This window comes from Paramisgurnus dabryanus, chromosome 9 (assembly GCF_030506205.2).
Source record: "Paramisgurnus dabryanus chromosome 9, PD_genome_1.1, whole genome shotgun sequence".
Taxonomy (NCBI): Eukaryota; Metazoa; Chordata; class Actinopteri; order Cypriniformes; family Cobitidae; genus Paramisgurnus; species Paramisgurnus dabryanus.
Window position 1 is genome coordinate 12394846 of NC_133345.1, and position 25829 is coordinate 12420674.

The 25829-nt window shown below is 37.9% G+C and overlaps 1 protein-coding gene across 1 annotated transcript in view; it reads right to left on the minus strand.

The window, feature by feature from the left end:
* Positions 1 to 1731: 1731 nt before the first annotated feature.
* plch1 (phospholipase C, eta 1) overlaps positions 1732 to 25829 on the minus strand; it is a 68551-nt gene continuing 44453 nt past the window's right edge. The window contains exons 10-23 of the mRNA XM_065282975.2: positions 22506 to 22613; positions 20266 to 20427; positions 18587 to 18649; positions 17386 to 17468; positions 14104 to 14201; positions 13623 to 13802; positions 11407 to 11514; positions 11111 to 11235; positions 10948 to 11032; positions 10715 to 10861; positions 9405 to 9484; positions 8617 to 8676; positions 7119 to 7476; positions 1732 to 4848 (exon numbers count right to left, since the gene is read on the minus strand). Coding sequence (XP_065139047.1) covers positions 2585 to 4848; positions 7119 to 7476; positions 8617 to 8676; positions 9405 to 9484; positions 10715 to 10861; positions 10948 to 11032; positions 11111 to 11235; positions 11407 to 11514; positions 13623 to 13802; positions 14104 to 14201; positions 17386 to 17468; positions 18587 to 18649; positions 20266 to 20427; positions 22506 to 22613 — 3921 coding nt within the window. The 3' untranslated portion in view covers positions 1732 to 2584. The remainder of the gene's footprint in view (positions 4849 to 7118; positions 7477 to 8616; positions 8677 to 9404; positions 9485 to 10714; positions 10862 to 10947; positions 11033 to 11110; positions 11236 to 11406; positions 11515 to 13622; positions 13803 to 14103; positions 14202 to 17385; positions 17469 to 18586; positions 18650 to 20265; positions 20428 to 22505; positions 22614 to 25829) is intronic.

The window sequence follows — 25829 nt, forward strand, 5'->3', positions numbered from 1 at the left end:
ATCAAAGCGCTCTTTTCTCTGGGCACACCTTTATTTTTGACACTATTAGGCCAGAACTCTGGGGAGCAACTGGGGCAGAAAATTATTTCACATTAAAGGTTTAGTGATTTCAAAGGTTATGGCTGTTGATCAGGTGTTCAACTTTTGCCAAAATGAATTAGGAAATATTTATGACCTGTGTGATTGCTTATTTCACCATTGGGGCATGGCAGGCAGTCAAAACAGCACACAGGCAATCCTTTCCTAATGGCTTCACGTGTCTCTGGAGGGCACTCCGCAGTACAAATGGATGCAGGCACCTGGGAACATGAAATATATGTCACAGTTTAAGAAAGACTGAGAGAGTTTTAGCACAAGAAAGGCTGGTTATGTAATGCATATAAATTTCAAAAACAACAGGATTTATTTCTATATATTGTTATATGTTAGATAAATGTGTAACTGCCTCATTTCAGAATGATCTCACAGATATATTCAAACACTAAAAAATGTTAGAGGCCTATCTCGTCTTCCCAAAGTCTCCAATCCATCTAATAACTGATTCATTAATAATAAGTTGATTTCCTTCCACTTTACAGATAACATACTTTACCGATAAAGAGACCCAATCAGGAGCTTTTCTCCAGATTTCACCAGATCATAGGTGGGATCCCTCCATCCTGAAAATTCTCCTGGCAGTCCTGGACAAGGATATCCCAACTGAATAAATAATATTGTAGGGTCAGCAGAGAACACTAGCAGTTCGGTCTTTGCAAGGTTTAGCTGCAAGTGATGGTCCTTCATCCAGCCAGAGATTTCAGGTAGACCAAATCCGCCTACGCGAGTTTGAAAATAGATTGTTAACAGGCAACTGACTTTGTCCATGACTATTTTTGGTGAAGCTCATCAGGGTCGCTGGCAGGTTGAATATATTAATGAGAGCTCTAATAATACATCACCATCTTGAAAGACACAGATATCATCTAAATGCTTGGACATATCCAAGTTCACACAGAACCTCATCATAGCCTGACCACAGAGACACCAGCACAGATGACAGAAGACACAATAGATTGAGTACAGACATTGGCACAGTTGGTGTTACCTGATCTCTGACAGCCTCCCTGCACTTTGTGCATCAATGTAAAGTGATAATTGATATTTGTTATGACCACAGTCCTGGTAGAGCATGAGAAAAAAAACAACCACAGACAACAATGGGAGGCCAAATTGCGCTTCCTACGTGCAACAAAATTGGATATAATTACACAATAATTCGTAATGAGTTCATCATTATATGAAGCTGGAGAGGGACAGTTGGTACTTTTGGAATAGTGGGGTACTGAGTCACAGTCACTTATCATCTGGCTAAAACAACAACAGGGTCACATCTGCTAGTAAGCCGATGATAAATTAATCTTTAATTAAATCAGGCTCTTGTTTAGGTTCAATAATTTTACTTTAATGGCAATGAAAAGGTTATTGGTCAGTAATTTAAATGCCTTTTTACAAATGTCACGTTAGAAGTTTGTTTGTAACAAATTTGACCATCTTTCGCTGCAAAACCCTCTAAGTGCCAAACCCAAAAATCTCCACTTTCTTTGGACAAAACACAAAACCAGCAATTAGGGGGTGCATTCGGGTAATGTCATTATCTAATTGGTGGCATTTACCGTCTTTTGCATCTGAGCTCCTCAAATATAAACCAAAAATACTGAAAGACAACAGAAATCACAAGTTCAAAATTTCATCTTCATGGCAAACATTTCAGAATTTATTGCATTGGTAGGAAATAGCTTACACTCATCTTTGATGAGCAACTGTTAAAAGAACAACAAACTCGATGCCTTTAAGCACAGGAGAAGTGTGAAGAAAATTTCCGTCGCCATGTCTTAAAAAAGAAAACAAAGTATTAAGTCTAACAAATGTTATTTTTGCTCTCTGTATCAAAGCAATTATAAAAATAAAACTTTAAACATACAGCTTTAGAATATGAAGAATTTCAAACTTTTTTAATTCATGACTAATAGAAAGCAAGCAAGTCAGAGCAAGCAGGTTAATGTGCTGTATTGCATTCAATACAACAGAATCATTCTGTGCAAAATCATAGCACAGGAGCATCTACAGGTCTGTGCATAGTCATGCTGAAAATGTTTACATGCTGTTTTCTAAAGACAAAATGTCACAGTTATTAGCATTTTTATGAAGTAGTGCTTTCAATGAGGACAAATTTACCAACAAAGTATGTACAAACTACACAAACATACAAATAACAAATGCAGGAAGACTGAATAAAAAGTGAAGCCCTGGCTTTGTTGTACTACACAAAAGAACAAATAGCAACAAAACAGTCCCAAGAAATTTTGTTACTTCATTTTTTTTTACCTTGAGACAACACACATTCAGAACAATACATTTTCTAAGAATGACAAAGACCACATATACAGTACATAACATAATCAGTTTGATACAGCAGGGGTAGTACATGTAAGAGCAGAACCCACAACTGTGATATACAGCATATTTACACAAATCTGGAAGTGTCCTGCTACATATCCTTTCAGACTGATAGAGAGAAATACATGCACAGTCATAAACACAACTGTCAAAGCCTAAGCAGGAAGTAGACCTCAGGTTCGGATGGGTTGGAAAAGTCATGAGGGAGCACAAAATCATCAGCATAGTAGCCATCTCCACATCCATAACGCATTGTAGTGCAGGCTCCTTCAGGCAAGCCTCTGTCCTCAGGACCTAGCTGATCTAAATAACCAGCGATGTACGAACCAGTAGAATGTCTGTTCGGTGGAGGATTTTGGGAAGAGACCTTATTGCGGAGCACTACTTCTGTGGATCTGTGTTTGAAGGCGTCTTGCTGTTTCTCACGCGCACGATTGGCTATATGTCGCACTCGACTTTGACTCCTGGAGGAAAGCCGCCTTGAAAGTAACGGTGGAGGATCCTCATGATCATCGGTGGAACTTTTGGGGACCACTGTAAGAGGTTTAGTTGTGGGTTGACTAAAGGAGGTGGGGGTACGTGGATAATCCTCATGCTCTAAGGTTACAAGTTTACGAAGTTGCTCGGTTAAGGGGTCAGAAGACTTCGGTCGACTGGCCGACCCACACATCCGTCTTTGGTCTCGCATTGCGGTAGTGACAAAACTTCGGCTGATGACCTTATACTTGCTCTGAAAGTTACATGAAATGTCTTCAGAGGTCAGGTCTCCAAGGCTTTTGGACTTGCATGTATTGGAGACTTGAGAAGAAGCAGATGGGGAGAGCCCACTGTGGATATGAGGAGTAAAGGCCTCAATGTGTGTGGCTGGCTGGGAATATGAGCGTAGAGGAGCGGGGCGGTCTTGCAGTGGAACAGAGTTGTACATCATGTCATAGTCTGATACAGGTGTATACAAGTCCCTCTCTAATGATGTATGCCTGGATTGAGCCCTTGCAAGACATTCCGAGGACAAAGAGCTTTTTGGCAAATGCTCTACTTGACGGCCACTTTGGTATCTCTCCTCTGTGGTATCTAATCTGTGAGTCCCAAGTGGAAATCTCCTTGGCTGGGATTTATTGATTAAGTGACTGCGCTGATCAACAGTACTAGAAAGACTTTGGTGTGATGGAGACTGGTAGTGTCTGTGAATAGCTGATGTGTCCGTTGAGTAAGAATGAACAGGAGAGGGATGATATGAGGGTTTGTGGAGTTGGGAAGGTTCAAGTCTTGGTATGTGATAAGAAGAAGTCTGGTTTGAGTTTTGAACATTATTACACCATTGAAGGTCCTGGCTTGAAGAAGTCAATGTGTTATCCAAGGAATCTCCATCTACATTGATCTCCACCTCCATCAGACTGCTGCTTGCGGAGTCTTGGCATAATAAGAAGCGATCTGAGACTGTGCTATTGATTGAAGTTTCTCTGTAACCTCCAAATTCATATTCCATCAGAGATCCAGTGGAATGGCATTGGCTGTTATATCTTTGCTTTTTGTTTAACCTCAAGCTTACGTTACCTCCAGTGGACTTGATGGGGGAAGATACTTTGCTAGCGACTGCAGATGCAACAAAGTCCTTCTTGATGTTTGTCAGACAAATGCTGTTTGAAGATACAGGAGAAAGCACCTCCTCATCCAGGATGGTAAAAACCTCAAGTTCAGTAGTTTCGGGGCTAGAGGGTCTGTCGGTTAACTCAGAGGCTTTGCAAGCAGATTCTTGGGTGACCTTTATTGGGGTGCTGGCATGCTCGACTTTGAATGGACGCAGTTCAGCAGGTTGCAAGTTTGATAATAAGGTGCTCTGCTCAGCAGTCATCTCAAATTGGCCAATCAGAGCAGAAATTGACCCACAGGTTTCATTCTCATTTTCCAGCGAGACAGAATCAATAAGGCGAGAAAGAGCACTGTCCTGGAGGGAAACTTGACTCCTTTGGTCTAATTGATCCTTTTGAGTGTCAGACTTGGTAAAGGTATCTGAGGAAGAAGAAGAGGAAGAGGATGAGGAGTAAGTGGCTGCCTTGGGTATTAACACTTTCTTCCTTGAAGATTCCAATTGGCCAGATTCCCTTTGACTTTCTTTTGTTCGCAAGCTATCTGAAGCATCTGACCAGTGGTCTGCTGGCTTTTTGGAAGAACATATTTTTTTGGCTTCAGTCTGGGTGAGACCATCTCTTGGGAGTTCTTTGTGAGGATTGCCCACAATTCCCCTACAGCCCTCAATGACCAGGTAAGGAGTTTCTTTTGTTTCTTTGGGCTCAGTGTTACAGTCCCGAATGTGATTATTAAAAAGGGCACCGTCATCTGATTCTTTAAAGGCAGAGGTTTCCATGAGAAGATCCATTGAGATGGATCTGGGCTTTTCATTCTGTTTGGAATCTGTGGAAGACATTTAACAGGACATGATTATCAGAAAATACTAGAAAATAACTCACAGACCTTCAAACAACACCACAATCCATCACACAGCACAGGACAGATGGAATGTACCACCAAGTACGACAGTGAAAAGGAAATTTGATGGCACTATGTGGGAACATCCAGTTTGTATATTGAACATTGCTTCTGTTTTATTCCAAAAACACACCTTTGATGGATTATGTATTTATTAGAGTTATTAGAAGAAAAACCCTAAAAATAAATCATAAATCAGAGCAATGATTTAAAACTGGAATGTTTTGGATGAGTCGGCCTGAGTATGGCTTGTGGATTACCTGCAGGGGTTTTCCTAGTCAGTTTTCTACTACAGAGAAGAACAGCAGTAAAGACAGAACAAGACAAAGGCAAGTTAAGATATTAAAGATAGTAAAGCCTGTAAGTATGAATACTTCAAAGGGGCTGAGAGAGAAATTTACTACAATGTTTAAAAAGCAATAAAGTGCATGTGAAATAAAATGTTCAATTAAGCAAAGAGCGAAATAATAAGTAGTCATTAAAGGTGCAATGTGGGACTTTTAGAAGAATCTCTTGATAGAAATACAATATACTTAACTATATTATCAGTGGTGTATAAAGACCTGTATTGTTTTTATTACCTTAGAATGAGACGTAATTATATTCATGCACCGCGGGTGGAAGTCACCGCCAAGTTTCTACAGTAGCCCTAAATGGACAAAGCGCATTTTGTCCCTACATTGGCCCTGTCCCAAATGACGCACTTCAATTGGACTTTCAGTCATGTGGCCTTAAATTGCACGTGCTTGCTTTGTCTACGAGTCCGTAGGCTGTCCCATCTGTACGCTTCGAAGTGTGCTCATCAGCGCCCCCTTTGCCCCCTTCGAAGAAGCCCGCACTGCAGCAGGCTTCACGCACTTTACCAACCCAAAAGTCCTTGCGAAAGAGCAGTCAAACCAATCAGTTGACGGAAGAGAGGAGTTCACACTGACAGGCAACTTCTTTACCTATTTTCGGTGGGATGCTCAAGTCTGTCCCAAAATATGACTAGGGTGTACCCACGTAGACTCGCATCAAGGGTCCCTAAAGTCTGCACTACATGATGTCATCAAAGTGTGGACTCTGAGGAAGACCACAAGTCCGGAATAAGCCATTTGGGACAGGGTCGTTGTCTCAGACAATGACATGGTTGTCCTGTGGCAGCTACCGTAGCTTCTTATTGCATTACAAAAATTGAGGTTGGTTGCAATTCGTAATCTCACTGCTAGATGTCGCTAAAAAACCCACATTACACCTTTAAAATAATAGCGAATGTAAATTTATTGACTGTTTTAAAGGAATAGTCTATCCATTTTCCATATTAAACTATGTTATTACCTTAACTAAGAAAAGTTGATACATCCCTCTATCATCTTAGTGCGTGCACGTAAGCGCTCGGGCGCGCTGCGACACTTCGATAGCATTTAGCTTAGCCCCATTCATTCAATGGTACCACCCAGAGATAAAGTTAGAAGTGACCAAACACATCAACGTTTTTCCTATTTAAGACGAGTAGTTATACGAGCAAGTATGGTGGCACAAAATAAAACGTAGCGCTTTTCTAAGTGGATTTAAAAGGGTAACTATATTGTATGGCGGAATAGCACTTTTGGGAGTACCTCGACTCGGCGCAGTAACACTCTCCCTCTCCCATTACGAAAGGGAGAAGGGGAGTCAAAGTACTCCAAAAAATGCTATTCCGCCATAAAATATAGTTCCTCTTTTAAATCCGCTTAGAAAAGCGCTACGTTTTATTTTGTACCACCATACTTGCTCGCATAACTACTCGTCTTAAATAGGAAAAACGTTGATGTGTTTGGTCACTTCTAACTTTATTTCTGTTTGGTACCATTGAATGAATGGGGCTAAGCTAAATGCTATCGAAGTGTCGCAGCGCGCCCCAGCGCTTACGTGCACGCACTAAGATGATAGAGGGATGTATCAACTCTTCTAAGTTAAGGTAATAACATAGTTTAATATGGAAAATAGATAGACTATTCCTTTAAGTTATAAAATATAACACACACACATTTAAAGGAGTAACTGTTTATATCACAAAGCTGCTGTAGTGTTGATGTCTATTAGAATCTGAAGTACTGGCAATATCTGGATGTCTCATTCTAACTGCACCCATGTGTAAATAAAATAAGAGCATTGTGTATCAGCTTTCACAAAATGATTATGACATAAATAAAAGTGTTATTCAAGAGACAGACCAATGATTGTGTCAGGTCCAGGATCTGGGCTTTCCTGGTCTGGGGAAGTCAGAGTGAGGTTACTATTTAGGAGCTTATCCAGAGGCATTGAGATTGGGCGATGTTGAAGGACCCTTCTGTTTCCCATTCTTTTCTCTCTCTCAGTTGATTGAGAGTCCCCAGTACTTTGTTTACTTTCGTTAGAAGCTTCAGCCAACGGCATCTTAATCTTTTTGCGGCCTTTTGCAGGGGCACTGGCGGTTCTCCGGAGGATGTGGTCTGATATGGATCGCTTACGAGGTGTAACACCAATATTTGTGTCTACTGAAGACTTTGAACTTCTATTGAATAAGCCTCTGAAGCCCCGCAACTGACGACCCTAAGGTAAGACAAAGGGGTAGAAAGAAGATTCAAATTATTAAGGAATATTTCTGAACCTTCTGGAACCCAGCACCAAAAGATTATTATTGTGTTTTAAGCATAATAAACCCATTTTCAATTTCAGCTTCACCAAACCTCCATTGCAAAATATATTACAGAATGATTTGTTTGCTTATGTACTTCCTAATTTATTACATTTCACATTATCGTTTTTTTTTAACCTGAGCTGTTTCTTCAGTAGTCCAAATGTCATAAAAACAAATAAACTTGAAAACTAAGCATTTTTTTTCTACGATGTTTATTAACATCAGCTCTTTTAAAACTACTGAGAGGATGGTGTTTCATTGGTAAAACCTTCAACATTTCATTTTTTAAGATGTGAGAAGGGTTTGGCTGCACATCTGTATTTTCTGTCTACCCCAACACCCTCCCCTAAAACAAAAATGACAAATAAGTGATGCTAGGCCCCAGATTCCTGTAAATCCAACACAGACGAAAACAATATATACATGCGATGTCACATTCAATTCACACTTGACGACTTTGCTGTATGTTTTAACAGACACCACAGCCACAGGACAAATACAACACTGTGATGTTAACCATTGCACAATACACTTACACCAACAGGTGGCAGCATAATACTTTGCAACCATCAAAAGCTTGCACAGTTATTCCCAACCAGGGCTCCACGTATCCATAAGGCACCTAAGCATATTACTAAGGGTTTGGTTATAAAACATAACCATGTTTTAATTTACCTTTTAAGCATAAAAATAGACAAATAAAAATTATCAACCACAGTACTGATGATTTTGGGTCTAAATAATACAAATATGGTGCTAAATAAAAAATTATTGTTAAAGTAGTATGTTTGGCTAAATGAACATACTGTAAGTCATAAAAGGTTGGGAAACACTTAAATAAAATCCTGAAGCGTCAATCCAGATTCAAAGTCAAAGACAGAATTGAACGTCCACTACCAAACAGCATTACTTACACAATCAGCTTTGACATTTTAATTCAGTTCTGCACATTTACAACTTAGTGTTCACCGAGCAAGAACAGGATATCACAGTGACACAGGTCAGAAGACGCTCATGCAGTATTCATGCAGCACACTACATAGTCAGGGTACCTTATTAGCTCCTAGCAAGTGCATTATGGTATAGCTTGGGTTGAGGACTAAAGGACTCCACTGGAAAGTAAAAATTTTAAAAGTTGGGACTTCAATTAAATATTTAAGTGATTTTTACAATTTCAGGCATTTATTAACTCATTCCCCGCCAGCCTTTTTTTAAATTGCCCACCAACATTTTTTGTGATTTTCACAAAAGTTTCACAAAAAAGTTCCAGGAAAATGTTCTATAAATATACAAATATATCAAATGAAAGAATAGACCCTTTGCTTTTAAACAAATAAGCAGAACGAGAAAATACGTTTCATCATCTTAATTGGTTCTCTTTTTATAACCTCATAAGAACGATTATCAAAACATACACATAGTTTAAATTTATTAAATTTATTAAATTCGTTTTTGCTTCACTTCAAGAGTGGATCTAGTGGATAATAGCGGAATTACCGTTTACCGTAAAAACTAGTCAGGAAAGCATCATTGGCAGGAAAATGTTTTCTCGAGATAACTCATCAATGGTGGAGAAAGAGTTAAAAAATATTTTTTAAAATTTATTTCAGGCAGGTTTGTCACACTGGACCAGCTGACCTTTTAACACCTTTTTATTTAATCAAAGTTCCTGCAAAACATTAATCCATTATCCATCAAAAAAAGATCAATATACTACAGCAAATGTATAAGAGAGTAGAATTCATATTGGATGCATTTTCACAACACATTTAGTGAAAATGTCTGTTGTTGTATGTGAGGATAGCCGATGCCGGCCATGTCTGTGTCATTATGAGCTCACCTTCCCATAGATTTCATGCACTGTGATATGGACAAAAATGGATGCTTCTGTCATTCCCTCCAAATAAACGTGTCTATATCCTGTGAGAGTGGAAAGAGGAGCAATGATTGATAATGGATGGAAGAAAGGCATTTGTGAGAATGTTCAGAAGGGAAATGAAAACAGGAAGACACAAAGTCATCAGTATTTCGGCATGCCAGCAGAGGAGCACGTCTGGCATCAGTTAAAGTCATAGGTGACTGTCTGTCAGTGAGGGCAGTGAGAGTTCATTACTTTAATCACACGCTTACTAAGACACCACCTGACTGATGTCACTCCATTCAACATTACATGCTTTTACTCTTTATCCCTGAACCTCAACCCATATGGTTGGTTGGGTTCTTTCTATTTTTTGCTTTTAATGCTATTTTTGTTATCTGCTTTTTGTTATGTGTAAATGCAATGTATAATTTACACACATTGTTAAGAAGACAGTACCATGTCAATGAAGAGCAAGTTTGAGGTGAAATATGAAACATGGTACATAAATAAATCAAGACAATTTAGCTGGCAATATTGGGTGTAATATCCAATAAAAACATAATTGTCATATTATGAAGTGGTAAAATATTATTAAAATAATAAACACAAGATGTGTAAAACATAAGCTATTGAATTTGACTTTGCAGGAAAAAGGGAGTCTGCCGCTATAGTCCAACTACAGAGTGTTACCAGAGATGTGATGGAAATGACATTTGATGGTTTCAAATAAAAAAAGACAGAACTGCTTTATATTTTACTTATTTAAAACTGTTTAAACTGAATAAAAATACTGTAGTAGACTGGAAATGGACCCCATTCTCATGAATTGCGTATAAATAGCACGCCTTTTGAAAAGTCCAATTTTGCGTGCATATGATACACCAGTCCTTCCCGTTCACTTAATACAACGCATTTTATGTATTAATTTCTTGTTTTGTTTTTCACTATTGTTTAACAACTTTCTGTTACATTTCACAGACATCCTAACCCAAACTCCAATTCTACCAACACCAAGTCACTATGGTTTAAAAATAGAAAAACAAAAATTGAGAATCCTGTACATAAAATGACATCCTATCCCAAATCTAACGGCAACCCCAAGCGACAATGGTTTGAAAATAGAAAAAGATACACACAATGACACAAAAATATGGATAGTTTTAAGTGAACGGGAAGAACTGGCGTATCGTATGCACGCAAAATTGGACTTTGCCATATGTATTGCACAACTTTTCAAAAGGCGTGCTATTTTTATGCAATTCATGAAGTGATTTACACAAATGACTCACCTGGCATGAGACTGCTGAACGCTACGGTCCTCTGTCCCACAAAGTCTCGTCCGATGGGGTCATGATCCCAGACCAGGAAACGCACCAGAGCCACCTCAGGCATGTGAAGTGTAAAAGACAAGGTCTCTTCCCATACAGGGTTAAATCCTGCGGTAACAATCACACCAATGGTTAACAAGAAAACACTCTCTGCTTTCCTCAAACAAACAAAATCCTAAACACTGAAATCTTACCGTTGTCATCCACAACTCTAGTTTGTTCTTTACAGCAGTCCGCTGGAATGCCAATGATCTCCACCTCCACAAAAGGATCAATGATCTGTGAATAAATTCAACATTGTACTTTCTCTGAACTGGAACCTGTTGGTAATGTTTTGTTTAGACATCATATGTTCACCTCTCCACGGTCTCCCAGCATTGAGTCAGGAGGTTTGGGCAGCTGCTGTCCACTGATGATTTTTATCACCAGCTGTTTCTTTGGATTTGCAGGCAGCGGATCGTCGTTCAGCGGGTTGAATGAGCCTGGAAATGATCAGAGAAGGTAACTATCCCTGGAGACTTGCACATAAAGAGATATTCCAGTGATTTCAAATATACTTAGCTCTTTATATTAAAGAAAAATACATTCTGGTAGTAACACAGTGCCTGCACATGCTGGTTTCACAGTACTTGATATCAAATGAACATGTGCACCTTTACTCATTGCTCCAGGTTTCAGCACATAACCGCTGCCTCCATTCACCATAAACTTAGCTCTGTTCAACTGCATCATGCGGCCCTCTGTCTGGTAGTTCAAAGCCACTGTATGTCAAAGAAAAAATAATCTTTCTTAATCACATATATTTATAATTTACTTTCCTCCACATTTTCTTTCTTTTCCTTCCTTCATCTTTTTTTCTTGCATTTTTCCTTCAAATCTTATCTTTACTTTCTGTCATGCCTTTCTACATTCATTTATTCACGAATCATATTCAAATAAATAATTTCATGTGTTTACAGCTGTGTAAACCTAAATAAATTGGATGATTGAACAAACTGTGAGGTTGCATCATGGCCTGGTAAACATTGTACTCAATAAACAATCAAGGGGCAAAAACCAAGGAGATCTCAGCTGCGCCTACGCAAGTTCCAATTCTATCTTGTTTATTGGACCCTTATGATGGCACACACAAACACGCGCACACTCATCTGCTTGACCTTGCTACACTTTCTTGTCTCGCATTTCTCCTTTGCCTGTCTTCATGTCTATCTGATTTTAAACTTTCTAAATCTTCCTTGCTTCATTCCATCCGTGTCAGTTTCTTCATCCTGTAGATTCTTCAGACACACCGGGAAATGGAGCATTGATAATAGTTATTCATTCACAGTTAGTCATGTGAAGAATGAGAAAACAAGTAATGCTTTGTGTGTGTGTGCTTGTAAGACTTACAGAGGCAGATAGAAAGTCTCTTGGGAATGGTTTGTGTATGCATGTGAAAAGTGCATATGTGTTTTCCTACAATGACTCCACGTATCAAAAAGTGCACATGTTGGCTAAGCTGTCAGTTTGTCAGCCAGGACCCATATGGTTTGTGCAGAGAACATATGGCAATGCAGAGGAAAGAGTTTAAATACATAGCATGTGCACATACACAGTAACAAAGGTCAACTCAGTCATAAGTGCTAAATTTGTTGTATTTAACCGTCCGTAATAAATACGTCAGACAATAACTAGACTGCATCCGAATCCTTATAGAAATTATGCAACAATTATTTGGTTATGTATTTATTATTATGATATACACTTACCTAAAGGACTATTAGGAACACCATACTAATACTGTGTATGACCCCCTTTCGCCTTCAGAACTGCCTTAATTCTACGTGGCATTGATTCAACAAGGTGCTGAAAGCGTTCTTTAGAAATGTTGGCCCGTATTGATACGATAGTAACTTGCAGTTGATGGAGATTTGTGGGATGCACATCCAGGGCACGAAGCTCCCGTTCCACCACATTCCAAAGATGCTCTATTGGGTTGAGATCTGGTGACTGTGGGGGCCATTTTAGTACAGTGAACTCATTGTCATGTTCAAGAAACCAATTTGAAACGATTCGAGCTTTGTGACATGGTGCATTATCCTGCTGGAAGTAGCCATCAGAGGATGGGTACATGGTGGTCATAAAGGGATGGACATGGTCAGAAACAATGCTTAGGTACTCCTCAAGGTTGTGCGTGTTGTGGCTTCACAAATGCCTTGCTGCATACCTCGGTTGTAACGAGTGGTTATTTCAGTCAAAGTTGCTCTTCTATCAGCTTGAATCAGTCGGCCCATTCTCCTCTGACCTCTAGCATCAACAAGGCATTTTTTTCGCCCACAGGACTGCCGCGTACTGGATGTTTTTCCCATTTCACACCATTCTTTGTAAACCCTAGAAATGGTTGTGCTTGAAAATCCCAGTAACTGAGCAGATTGTGAAATACTCAGACCGGCCCGTCTAGCACCAACAACCATGCCACGCTCAAAATGGCTTAAATCACCTTTCTTTCCCATTCTGACATTCAGTTTGGAGTTTAGGAGATTGTCTTGACCATGACCACACCCCTAAATGCATTGAAGCAACTGCCATGTGATTGGTTGATTAGATAATTGCATTAATGAGAAATTGAACCGGTGTTCCTAATAATCCTTTATGTGAGTGTATAATGTTGCCATGCATCATATTTTGTGAAGATTTTCCATATAACTTAACTCTTTGAGTTTGCATGAAATAAAAACACATGTACAAGACAACTAAATGCACAAAAGGTACAAAAAAGCGTTGGCTCAATAAGTGTAAGTTCCATCAGCTGACTCCAAAATCTCTCAGCACCTTGCACACTCTTTGAAAAGCAGGCATGTATTTCTATATTTGCATGTGTTATGCTCACCTAACTGGCAGCCCACGTTCCAGTATGTCTGTGGGTTGAAGTTGCTGGAGTCGATCCGGTAGGCGGAGGGATAGATCCGAGAGAGCTGCCTCTGGTTAAAAGTCAAGAAGCGTTCGGCTCGATGGTGCACCAGGTGCTGAGATCGCGTCTCACTAAATGACAGAACGTTATAGGGCGACCCTTAGAGAGAAAGTGCAGGGGAGAGTAACCCAAGATAAATACAACAAAAGATATGGGGGAGAGGATGGTAAATTTGTCTATAAATAACAGAGGAGTTTTTAAATATTCCTCCTGAATAAACTGGTTCAAAATTAAATATAAAGCATATATTAAAACATTACTGTATGTACTATAATATCTACAAAACTAATTCCCAGGATAAGAAAAAAAACATCTGTTTCCACATTTGACTGATCATCATTACATCAGCTAGACCAGATAATAATCAGAAGAACAAAAAAAAAATAAAGATGATCCTCACCCTCATCTAAACACTCCTGAGACACCACAGAGTTGGTGAACACCACAAGTTCTGACAGATCTCTGCTCAGTTTTATCGTTTTCCTCCTCCTTCCACCTCTACAGGCAAACACACATAAAAAGACAACATTTTCACAAAACATCTAATTGTTACATGCAATTACTTTGCTTGTGCTTAGACACACATACAGAGTACAGTTAAATAAAAAAAGCAGCATGCATATAATAAGAAATCAAAGGCCAGTGTAACATAACAGACAAACAACCTTAAAGGACGCAAATACACACAAACAAAAGCATGGACTATGAACACACTGCTCTGTGTATCTAATGCATGACCATCTCATATAGTCAGACTCTCAAACAGCAGCTTAAAATATATAGGCTGCGTCCGAAAACTCTAAATTGCTGCCTTCCAAGGCAGGAAGGCATCAAGGCATCAAGGCATGTCCGAATCCAATGTTAGGTTTACTTCCTGACTCCTGAGATCTTGTCCCGCAATTCTATGCGTGTGCGTGCATGGGGAATGTGATTGACATGAAATGGCGGCCAAAAAAGCGCCTAGAGCACAAATTTATTGTAAATAAATGTACATTTTCACTTTTTACACCTTTTAATTGCATTTCTAGTGAGAAATTAGTGTTGTAGTTTTCAAATATGTGATTAGTTATCATAAAGGCACTCTCTGTTTATATTTCAAACACGCTGCCTTTGAAGTGTGTACGAAAGCGTTTTCTTTCTTATCAATACTTTTTTTCTTTTGCCATGGCTTATGCCACATCATTTACCTTTAACCTACTGCTCAGTGCTGTTGTTAAACTATGAGCCATGTGATGCAAAATCTTCTGTCGCTACAGGCTGTTGGTCTTTCAAACAGTGCTTGTGCTCAATTTACTCTGCCCTTTGTCTCTACATCTAAGTCTGTCTCTCTCTGTCTCTCTCTCGCTTGAATGGCATCACCATCTCTTTGCAAAGACCAAGGGCCAATGGGCTTATTTATTGCTGGAAAAAAACACTGTAAAGAAAGCACTGCAGCAAATAAAACACTAAAAGATAAACAGATAGCAGAGATTGACCAGTACATATATATCAACGCTGTATCACGAAATTATGTACCTATTTATACATTTATATTTAGTGTATAGGCTATATATATATATATATATATATATATATATATATATATATATATATATATATATATATATATATATATATATATATATATATATATATATATATATATATATATATATATACATATATATATATATATATATATATATATATGTATATATATGTATATCCATTGTAAATATGAGAAGCTCAAATGCAAATGCGGCTAAACGCCACCACTGTCAAAAATGAGATAATGATATTAACCAAATGCTCTCGGCAGATATTATGCGTTCATCAAATACTGTGCCTTTGCACCAATTTGCACCTATTTCTTTGCTAAAAAAACGTTATTTTGTGTATTTGGTATAATACAATGTGTTTGTGTGGTTTATGGAAGAAAAACACATTATTTTCCACATATCATAAATTTTTGTAGCTTTAGATTTCACTCTCTTCCTGAAACACACAGATTTGAAAAGCTCTGTGTCCCTGATTGGCCAGCTAATCTGTACGTTGTGATTGGCCTGAATACCTCTGATGTCAGCAGGAAATGTGACGCTCCTTACCATGTTTGAAAGATTTGTTCACAATGCAATGCTAACATGAGTTTACTTACAGGCTGTTAGACCGAAGCCGGAAGAATTATGAAAATGTCGGCCTTGTCTACATCACCAATCCCAGGAAGTAAACTGTTGCCTACAATCCGTGTGTTTGTTGTAGTCCAAAAAAATAGATTTACGTATTGTTGGAGACAATAACTTGCGTCACCGTTTACTTTGGGGTATGTACCATTTGCATATCTTTAACATGTACTAACACACACACACCAAAGGAAAAAACAAAGGTAAAATTGTGAACAATCGGACAATAGGTGCTCTTTAATCCAATTCAATCCCAATCTCAGGTCATTCAGAAAAAAATGGTTTGTTGGTACAACACATAAAACGCAACAATGATTTTTCAGCAAAGTCCTCTAAAAGCACAAAAGACGAATGTGTCAGTCACATGCATCACAGAATTTTGACTTTTATCATTTGCAGTTTTTAGTTGGATCTTTAGTAATTTCGCAACTGTTTACTGCAGTATGTCTTGTCCAAACAAGTAGATTTTGCATGCACTTAGAGGGTTCTGCAGCAAAAGAAAGTCAAATATGTTAAATACCACTGAAATGACTAAAGTGAAATTTGTAAAAAAAAAAAAAAAGGTATTTCAATTACTGACTAATAACCTTTTCATGAATAACTAATAACTTTTTAAAATTAAACTTAAGAGCATGATACAAAAAATGCTCATTTACAAGAAAACATGTCAGACCCACTTAACTCTTTCCCCGCCATTGACGAGATATCTCGTCAATTAAGAGAAAATGCTTCCCCGCCAATGCGAGATTTTCCGTCTTTCCGCAATACCGCTATTATCCACCTTCCGCAACTTTTAAAACCCGGAAGTATTGCCCTATGGCAAGCGGCTGCATGTCCGTGTCTGTTTTAAAGATCGCTCTGGATGGATCTCTATGAAAAGTCCGTCACAAAAATGGAATTATCTCTGCTTTTTGCTCAAAATGTGGTGTTTTTGCAGAAACCTACCCATATTCAAAAGCTGATTACAAAAGAACCACTGAAGGTAGGATGAAACGTTTTTTTTTTTTTTTTTTTTAAAGCAGAGGGTCTGTTCTTTCATTTGGTATATTGTATGTTTATATATTTAAAGAAGAACATTTTCTGGAAGGTATTAAACTTTGGTGAAAATCATGAAAAACGCTGGCTCTGGCTGGCAACTTTTTTTTAAAATGCTGGCGGTGAAAGAGTTAACAGGTTTTGCATTGGAAGCCTTCATATGTTTATGTATAAATTTACAGATAGACTTTTATTCAAATCAACTTTTAGTGCATTGCAATCTACACATATTTTTTATCAGCATGTGTGTTCCCATAAACCATGACCTTTTGAGCTGCTAACGCAATACTATTGAGCTATACAGGAGCACTAGAATTGATAGACTATAAGCATTTAAGTTTTCTTCATTTTAAAGGCATTCATACATTACACATTTGCCTACTAACCAAAAACAGACAGACAGACAGATGCTTGTACAAGCATGACCAATGTCTTAGACAGCCAGTCTGAGAGGTAACATTGTGAAAACAGAGGCAATTAGATGTCACCTGTTGAACTGTCCTGATGTCTCCTGCTGGCTGTCTTCATCCGTTTCAACACTCTGACATTTCAGCCTTGATTTGGAGTGCCTCTGTGAAGACACACAGTATGTTAAATAAATACATAGAGAGCAACTTTAATCCTGTGCATTTAGATGGGAATTAATGAAATTCCTCCTACACAAAACAGAGAGGGAAAGAATAGCACAGGCCTGTTTTACAGGGCATACTTAACATAATCACACAAGTGCGTGTAACATGAATTAACACTTGCCATGTGTTTGAATGTAACATTTTTTTAGGCCTTGCTGTGCATAACAGCTAAATTAATTACAGGCTTTAGACCAACTACTAACAAAAGAAGAACCCATGCGCACACAACATAAGCACACACAACCAATAATGATAAGAGTGGGAGGAAACACTACACGCGTGCACATGAGGCGTGCCCACCCACTTTCTGCAGGAATGACAGATACGATCCACAGGAGACGAGACACCATGACATATCCCTGACAACCCCGATTACATTTTAATAATAAAAAATCAATGTGTCGGCTTGGTAAAGTAGTTCACGATCAAACCAAAACCGCAAGCCGTGTTTGCTTGCTTTATCGACCTGCTACCGAGGTGCAGAATTACACACAAATCACATTCAATATATGAGATGTAGATGAATAACACGCTTGGAGAGTTTTAATGCAGAGGATGAAATACGAAACTCTCTAGAGTTCAGAAATGCCATTTTCTGTATACACAATCATACTGGACAGAGTGCAATAAAGATCAGATACCAACACAAGTATGAATACTACTATACAGCCTCAACATAGAGGACACTTCCACGCAAAAAAATCAGGGTTTAACAATAATAATTTAAAGATTGTGTTAGGTAAGACAACAGTAATTTAGATTTTAAATTGCCCTGCCAACATTTATTGTCTCCACCATATAAAAATGTACAAACTTTTTTGTAAAGAATATTCTTTGCTTTAACATTTTCGTTACAAAAATTGCAATAATAGTAAGAGTAATGTTGATTATTCTTCAAATCGTTCTGCTTCCAGGAAATGAAATTGCCACATTTGTATAATATTCAATATTAACAGACACAAAGAGGCCCATCCAAAGAGAGAGAGAGAGAGAGAGAGAGAGAGAGAGAGAGAGAGAGAGACGAACAAAAAAGATGTATAAATGTATTCATTCTGACCTTGTGCTTGAGGTTGCTGATAAATGATCGACTATGAGATTTCTTCATGCCATCTTTGGAATTCTAGAAGACAAACACAAAAGCTGTCAAAATAATTTTGGAAACATTTACTCAAACATTGACAAAGTCACAATGAAATGGAAGTAGCGATTGTCTAAATTTTCCTCGTCGTGACGTATATCCAAGTGTTACACTTTTGAAATGAGAAAAAAGGCAGGGCTGGACTTGAATTCGTCCTTCGAGAATTGATGGGATCATAAGAAATTGGGTCATGTTGCCGTTTCCTAATCGCTGTGATCTTTTCCCGGAAACCGCCCACCTGCCATACCCCATGACCTGAAGTAAAGAGAGATCGTTTCGAGTAGGGGAGGAGATTTGCTTTTTTCATTAAAGATTATAAGGGCACATACATTTTTTTTAAATACTGAATTTCACAGATAAGTCATATGTAAAACATACCACACAGTTTTTTATATTAATTTTAGGGCTGTAACGATTAATCATGCAAATGCGCGTTTTCTCAATAAATGAATTTTAATGAATTATGGTGAAATCCTGGTACATCCCAAACCAGGGGGCGCTCTCGTGCAGAAACTCCATTTGTGCCACAGAAGAAGTATCATTACAAACGCTATTCCAGGAAATGTCTATAAGCATATTTACATGGCTATTCTTCAAATTATTTCAGGTATTTTCATGATGATAAAGAATATTTTGAATGATTTTGTTTAACGAGTGTTGATTTTTTAAATGCACGTTATAAACGATTCCGACTTATAATGATTTTAAATTGATAAGGACTTCCTACTGATCACAGAGCAATAGTACACTCACAAGCTGTGCATAAAACACAGAACCGCAGCCTTGTGATTCAGAATCGATTTCAGACAGGCATTTTAAATGTGACACACGGTTAATTGTTACAGCCCTAATTCATTTCATTGTGACTAAAATTAAACCTGAAGCCGGGCATTCTCGAGAATCTGAGAAAAAGTCATTTCCAGGACCTCCATCAGTTCCGATATTCGGCTAAGATTATCATGTAGTGTGTGACGTTTACAGATCAAATCTTACATCTCCTCCCTATGTGCTCACAAGCAAATCGAGCCCGTATCGATCATATCAAAAATATATTTCATATTTAGGATGCAGAAAAAAGAGAGACTGCAACTGCTGTTTGTGTCCAGTAGACAGTGAGGACAAAAAAATGGTTTGTGGAAGTGTGGAAACAACACAACTGCCTGAATAACACATCCATAAAAACATATCACGATTGCTTCAAAAACAAGATCTGAGGAGAAATTGCCACGGAAGTTGCCTCCTTTATGGCAGATCAAATTCTAACTGAGTCAAACACCACACTGAATTTTTTGGGTCACATATCATCAGAGACTTGATTAAGACTCTTAATTTAATCCTTCTCTCCATGGGTCTTTGTGTTTTGTCTATTAATATTATGCAGGAACACTGGAGGGCACAGAAAATCCCTGCACATTAAAATGAATGTTTACAGTGTTCAAATTCTAATAATAGGAACAGAAAGGAGGCAGAACGAATATTAATTAAAGGATGCCTGGATTACACCGATTAGTCTATTTCCTGTCTTCTTAATCTATCTTTCCATCTTTACACAGAAACACATCTGTGCCTAGCTTGCAATACAGTAGATTGTGCTTTACCTTGCGCAGGTTTCTCTGCAGGCCCTCGTGAGTGGCACGGAGCAGAGCTCTGATGGAGAAGCTGTCAGTGTCTTCTTTGTCCCCGATCTGAGACTCCTTCATTAGAGAGTCAAGTTTCTTCCTAATGTGCGTCTCTACCTGGTGCTGACTCGGTCCGTTGGACTGAAATGCAGACAGCAAGACCAGAAAAGTGGGGCGTAAACATCTGGAGCTCATAAGGAATGAGATTATACCTGCAGCCAAATCCCATACTGTGACAATCTGCGCTGAATTTGATAAGGTACCTACTTAGTGACTGTTAAAACAATGCATTAAATATAGTATGTGTAAGTTGGAGTATGAATACATTCTGGACATCTGACAACAACCACAAATATAATGTACTCAAACGTACAGTAGATTTTAAATGTTGGGTTATTTTAACCCATGGTTGGGTCAAATATGGACAAACCCAACAGCTGGGTTATACACAAACCTATTGTGGGTTGTTTCAACACATAGATTGGTAACAACAACCCATAGGCTTATTTTTTATTACACTTCTTAGTACTTCTTACACTTGAAAAGAGCTGCCTGGCTTACAGTTTTCTAGTGTTATTAATTTATTCCCTTTTGAAATTGGCAGCTCCTCAGCTTCAGTGTTCTCATGGGATAGAAAAGTGTCTACACGATGCATACTAAGAATTCTCAGGGTATTTCAAATTTACAGTAATGTTTTTGCATATTAAGGATTCATGCATGCTAATTTCGCTTACTGATTTTTGCACGCTATACAACAAAATAGACAATTTTGGATTGAGAAAAATGACAATTTTCTAAGTTATAAAGCAATTTACTAATCTTTCTTCAAATCATCAACTAATTACATAGCAGCCATTACAGCAAAGATCCAGCGTTTCTCTTGCATTTCATGACACGTTTAAGTAGGCGTGTAATAAGATGAGGCATAGAAATCTTTAATTGGCTCTCGGTAACGACTTCTTAAAGTGGATCATTAAACATTAATTACTCCTAACAAAACGACATGAATATTTTGCAAGCATACATTAAAATGCCATTAAAGAATTCACCATTGACAAAAATAACTTAACCAGTAAATCTATTTGTCGTTGTAAATGAGCAAGTTAAATATCGTTTTCATTGTCAAAAACCAGAAGCTTTACAAATTGTTGCAGGATGGATTGTGATAATGGCAATGCTGCTTGATGTTTCATGGTAATCTTGTGCAAGACTCTCTGATGCTGTTACTGTTGTCTTTTAAGAGGTATTTCAACAAAAACAGAAAACGTTTGGGGTTCGGCCTTGATTGATCGCCTTTTAAAGACAGCTCACTGTGAGCCAGAACAGTTTTGGGGAGGCAGCCAGACAACAAAATAGCATCTGTCAGTGAGAGACTCTCAATAGCGGTGGAGAGAGAAGAGAGAGATATGATAATGTGTGCAAAGAAGATGGTATGACAGCATATAAGGAAACGAAATAACAGCTTGAGTGAAACGTTGTTAAACAGATCACAATTGTTTTTTTTTTGTTTTTGTTTTGCCAGCTAATAATATGCACAAATCAGTACCATTAATGACTTGTATTTTACATTTGTTTCATTTAATGATAGTAACATTGAATGACTATGTGAAAAGGCATGGCAACACAGAACACAGTAAAAAATTATTTTGTGGCTTAGTAAATTTAATGAAATGAGTGAATTCTATTTAAAAAAATTAATTCTTGTTTTTTAACCAAATTTGAGTAAAAATAACACAAAAAGTGAGTCATTCTAAATTATTACATTATTACTAAATTTTATCGTGTAAAATTTGTACGAAGGAAATTAACTTAATAATTTTGTGTTGAAACTACTTAAATTATTTTAGTAAATATAACTAACTAGGCAGTGAACTTGTAATGTTAAAAATAATATGCTGGATTTACTTAAAAATTAAGTGCATCATTTATGCATACACAAGTAAGTTGTACATGCTAAAAAAGCAAATTTTAAGCTTAAATTGCTTAAAATTCCATGTAAAACTTACTTTAAAAAGTGGATGCAAAAATTATGCACTATATTTTAATTGTTTTAGTAAATCCAGTGTATCATTTTTTTTTCAGTGCACACAGGTTTTAACAATTTCACTTCTGATCAGTCTTTATCACAATTTTTATTTTTATATTGTTTATTTTGTCTATTCAAATTGAACACTTGTAGCATACATTAACCTGACTCTGTGTGTTTGTTCCAGTCCTACCATGCTGTTCTTCAGTTTGAAGTCATCTTCAATCTCATCAGCACTGTCATCGTCAGACACCTCGCCCTCCTCAGCATCTGCAGACAGGTAAGGAGGAAGACGCTTTCCCTGCAGGCAATGACGAGATGCAGAAATCAATTGACATATGCACGGTTACTTCTTGGTTTTCAATAAGCCAGCTCAGGCATTTCCAGTGAATTGGGAAGTCACTCTGAACTCGCTGCCTACAAAACTGATGGTTAAAGCGTATTTTGATAAGAAGAAACACTGATAGACACAGCAGTGCTCAGCTAATATCCAAGGGGGACCTTACTGCTGATTGGCTACAAGTGTGTTTTGGTAGTCGGCCTGACTCCCATTTCCAAAGCATTTTTCAAACATTGTGCACTCCGCCTTTAATGAGGATGAAATGTAAACGTCTTTTTAATTAATTAACTATGTTTTAACAAATAAACTAATGCTAGGCATGACTATAAACTAAATATTGACGCTGTTAAATCTACCCTGGTATATTGATGTTAACCAGCTGGCTTATATTCAACACCTTCATAATCCAGATTAAATCGGCCCTTTTTTACAATGTGTTTCACACCAAAAAACAATCATCACTGTAAAAAAAAAAGAAAGAGGAAACAACTTCATTATTGAGTTTTGGACTGTATTTTACCCCTACTTCAGCTATCGACAGCACTTTGTGTGTTGACACAGCCACCACAGATGAATAATAAACCAGTACTATATGTAGCCCTAAAGGTACATTCACATTATAAGCGACTTTGTCGCTGTGTATCGCTCGTCTCTTTCAAAAGAGGCGTTTCTATATCTGGTTGTCATAAACAAATGAGTAAAGTCCACTCCAGTAACTGACGAGAGACAGATGACGTGAACTCTCCTGCTTCGTTCTCATTGGTAGTTGCTCCCGAATGTCGCTCATAATTTGCATAAAGTTAAACATTTCTCAACTTTGTCATGCAGCTGGACACGCCCTATCCAGTCGCCAACGGTTACTGTCGCTCGTGTAGCCGGAAGCCGGCAAGCTTCCATTAAAATCAATGAGATTGTGTGACTCTGCTACTGCTAGTCGCTGCTAGTCTGAATGTAGCTTAAGGCCAATGAAGTTGCATCTCCTCTACTCATTCTTACTTGGTGGCTGGTCAATAGGGGGCTCAGGGGTGCGGCCAATGCACTATTCACCTGGTAGTTATGTTAGCATTTATTAAAAGCATTATTAGCAATTTTATTTGGTTAATTTCTGTGAGAATACTTACATATTCTGTGGTGGGCACTGGATAAATGAGTGTCTATGTAGGTACACAAACTTTTGGCAGACAGATAACCTGAGTCCGCTCTCTCATTTGCTTGGGTCAGGTGGACCATCCCACTTTTGTTGATCGCGCATTAATATTGTTTTTGCATGACTGACCTGTGATTGGACGACTGACCTCAGGTGATCGAAGACGCAAGCAAGACACCGTGATTACACTACCCTCTAAAAATTAATAGTTTACTTAAAATTTAGGAAACCCGCTTTGTTAAAAAAATGTTGGAAACCTGTTTTAAAGTAAGCAATTTCCATACTGTTACGTATCCTCTGGTACTAAAGATTGTTTTCACTTATGTTGTTGCATATGTGAACCAGAGGATACATAACAGTATGGAATTTGCTTGCTTAATTTTTTTACGCAACGGGTTTCCTACATTTTTTAAGTAAAGTCAACTAATAATTTTTACAGTGTAGTAATAAGCAATTTGAAAATATTATAATCAGTGATGGTGTTTGCAATATGCCTTATTCAGTCCACAGCCATGCTGATTCCAAAATGAGGCTGTATAAAACATGAGCGTATGTCCCATGTATTTTCTCCGTTATGTTTTGTCATTGTGCAAGTATTGTTAGATGTAAAACCCATATGAACCCCAACGTTGTGAAACTTACAAATATTGAGTACAGTCAATGTGCTTAAAAAACTTTATCGGAGGAAAGTAACGTATTTATGCCTTGCGTTTTTGTAATCGGTACGAATTGGAGTTATGTACTTAGTTATAGGACTATATTTGTGTTGCTTACAATGCTTAAAACATAAGAATAAGCCAACAGGCTAATAGCAAAACAGATTTTATATACACATTGCGCTGCTCTTATCTCAAAATTAGGTCATATGTGGAAATGTGTAAAATGATGTATTTTCTGTGTTTTGATGGCTGAATGACCAGCATCCCCGTACAAAACAATAGATTTAAAGTGCACGCTCTGGACGTCTACCCCTCCCAGCCTCCTTTTGGAACCAACATGGCAGCAGGCTGAATAAGGTGTATGGATGCTGTGCACTTCACAAGTAATGTCTTTTATTGTGTACTATTCCCAATACTGTAGTACACTGTAGTATATATTGTTATATTCAATAGTATAAATAATAGTGAATTGATAAACTGTAGAACATAGTGTACCTTAATATTAACTATGGTACGGCTCAAAAACACTTTAGTCCCACTAAATGATTTACAGGTTGTTGTGCCCCCCCCCCCAAAAAAAATATTGTGTACCAGCCGCCAATGTTCTAAACTTGTCTTTTTTCTCTTAAACACAAAAGAAGATACATTGATTTCACAAATGATGGTAACCACACAGTTGACAGTATCCACTGACTTTAGGAAAAACAAATACTATGGAAGTCAATGGGTATGGTCAACTATGTGATACCATCAATATCAAACTATTTCCTTTTGTGTTCAACAAAGAAACTCATATAGGTTTAGAACAACATGAGGGTGTATAAACAATGACAGAATTTTCATTTTTTGGGTAAACTATCCCTTTAACTACATTTGCCTTTGTTTGCATCAATAACCCCATCCTTTACAGTCATTTTCAACTGTGGTTTAGCACACATCAGACAATTTACTGTGACAACAGAGCATAATTTGAAGAGGCAGCTAGTAACCCACAGTTCATTGGATATCTTTGCCCGAGGATAAACAGCATTTCCTTGAGTGCTTAGACACTTGAGAGCATTAAAGCACATTAAATGGTCATTAAACCTAAAACCCCTAGCCCAGGCCCTTTCCTACACATCTATTTATCTCTTACACACATATGCACACTTGTGTGAATGCCAGTAGGAGATAAAAACTGCTGGTGGAGGGATGAGACAAAGGTAAAATCAATAGTGCTTGACCTAGAGACTGTGCAAGACACATTATGAACACTGCTTTCAATGTGACATGCTTCAAGCAAGTGCGTAAGTGCAGGTATGTATGCGGGTATGTGATCAAAGGAGACAGGGGGGATTGGCTGAAGTGTGCTTCAAAAACAAGGGTTCCCTG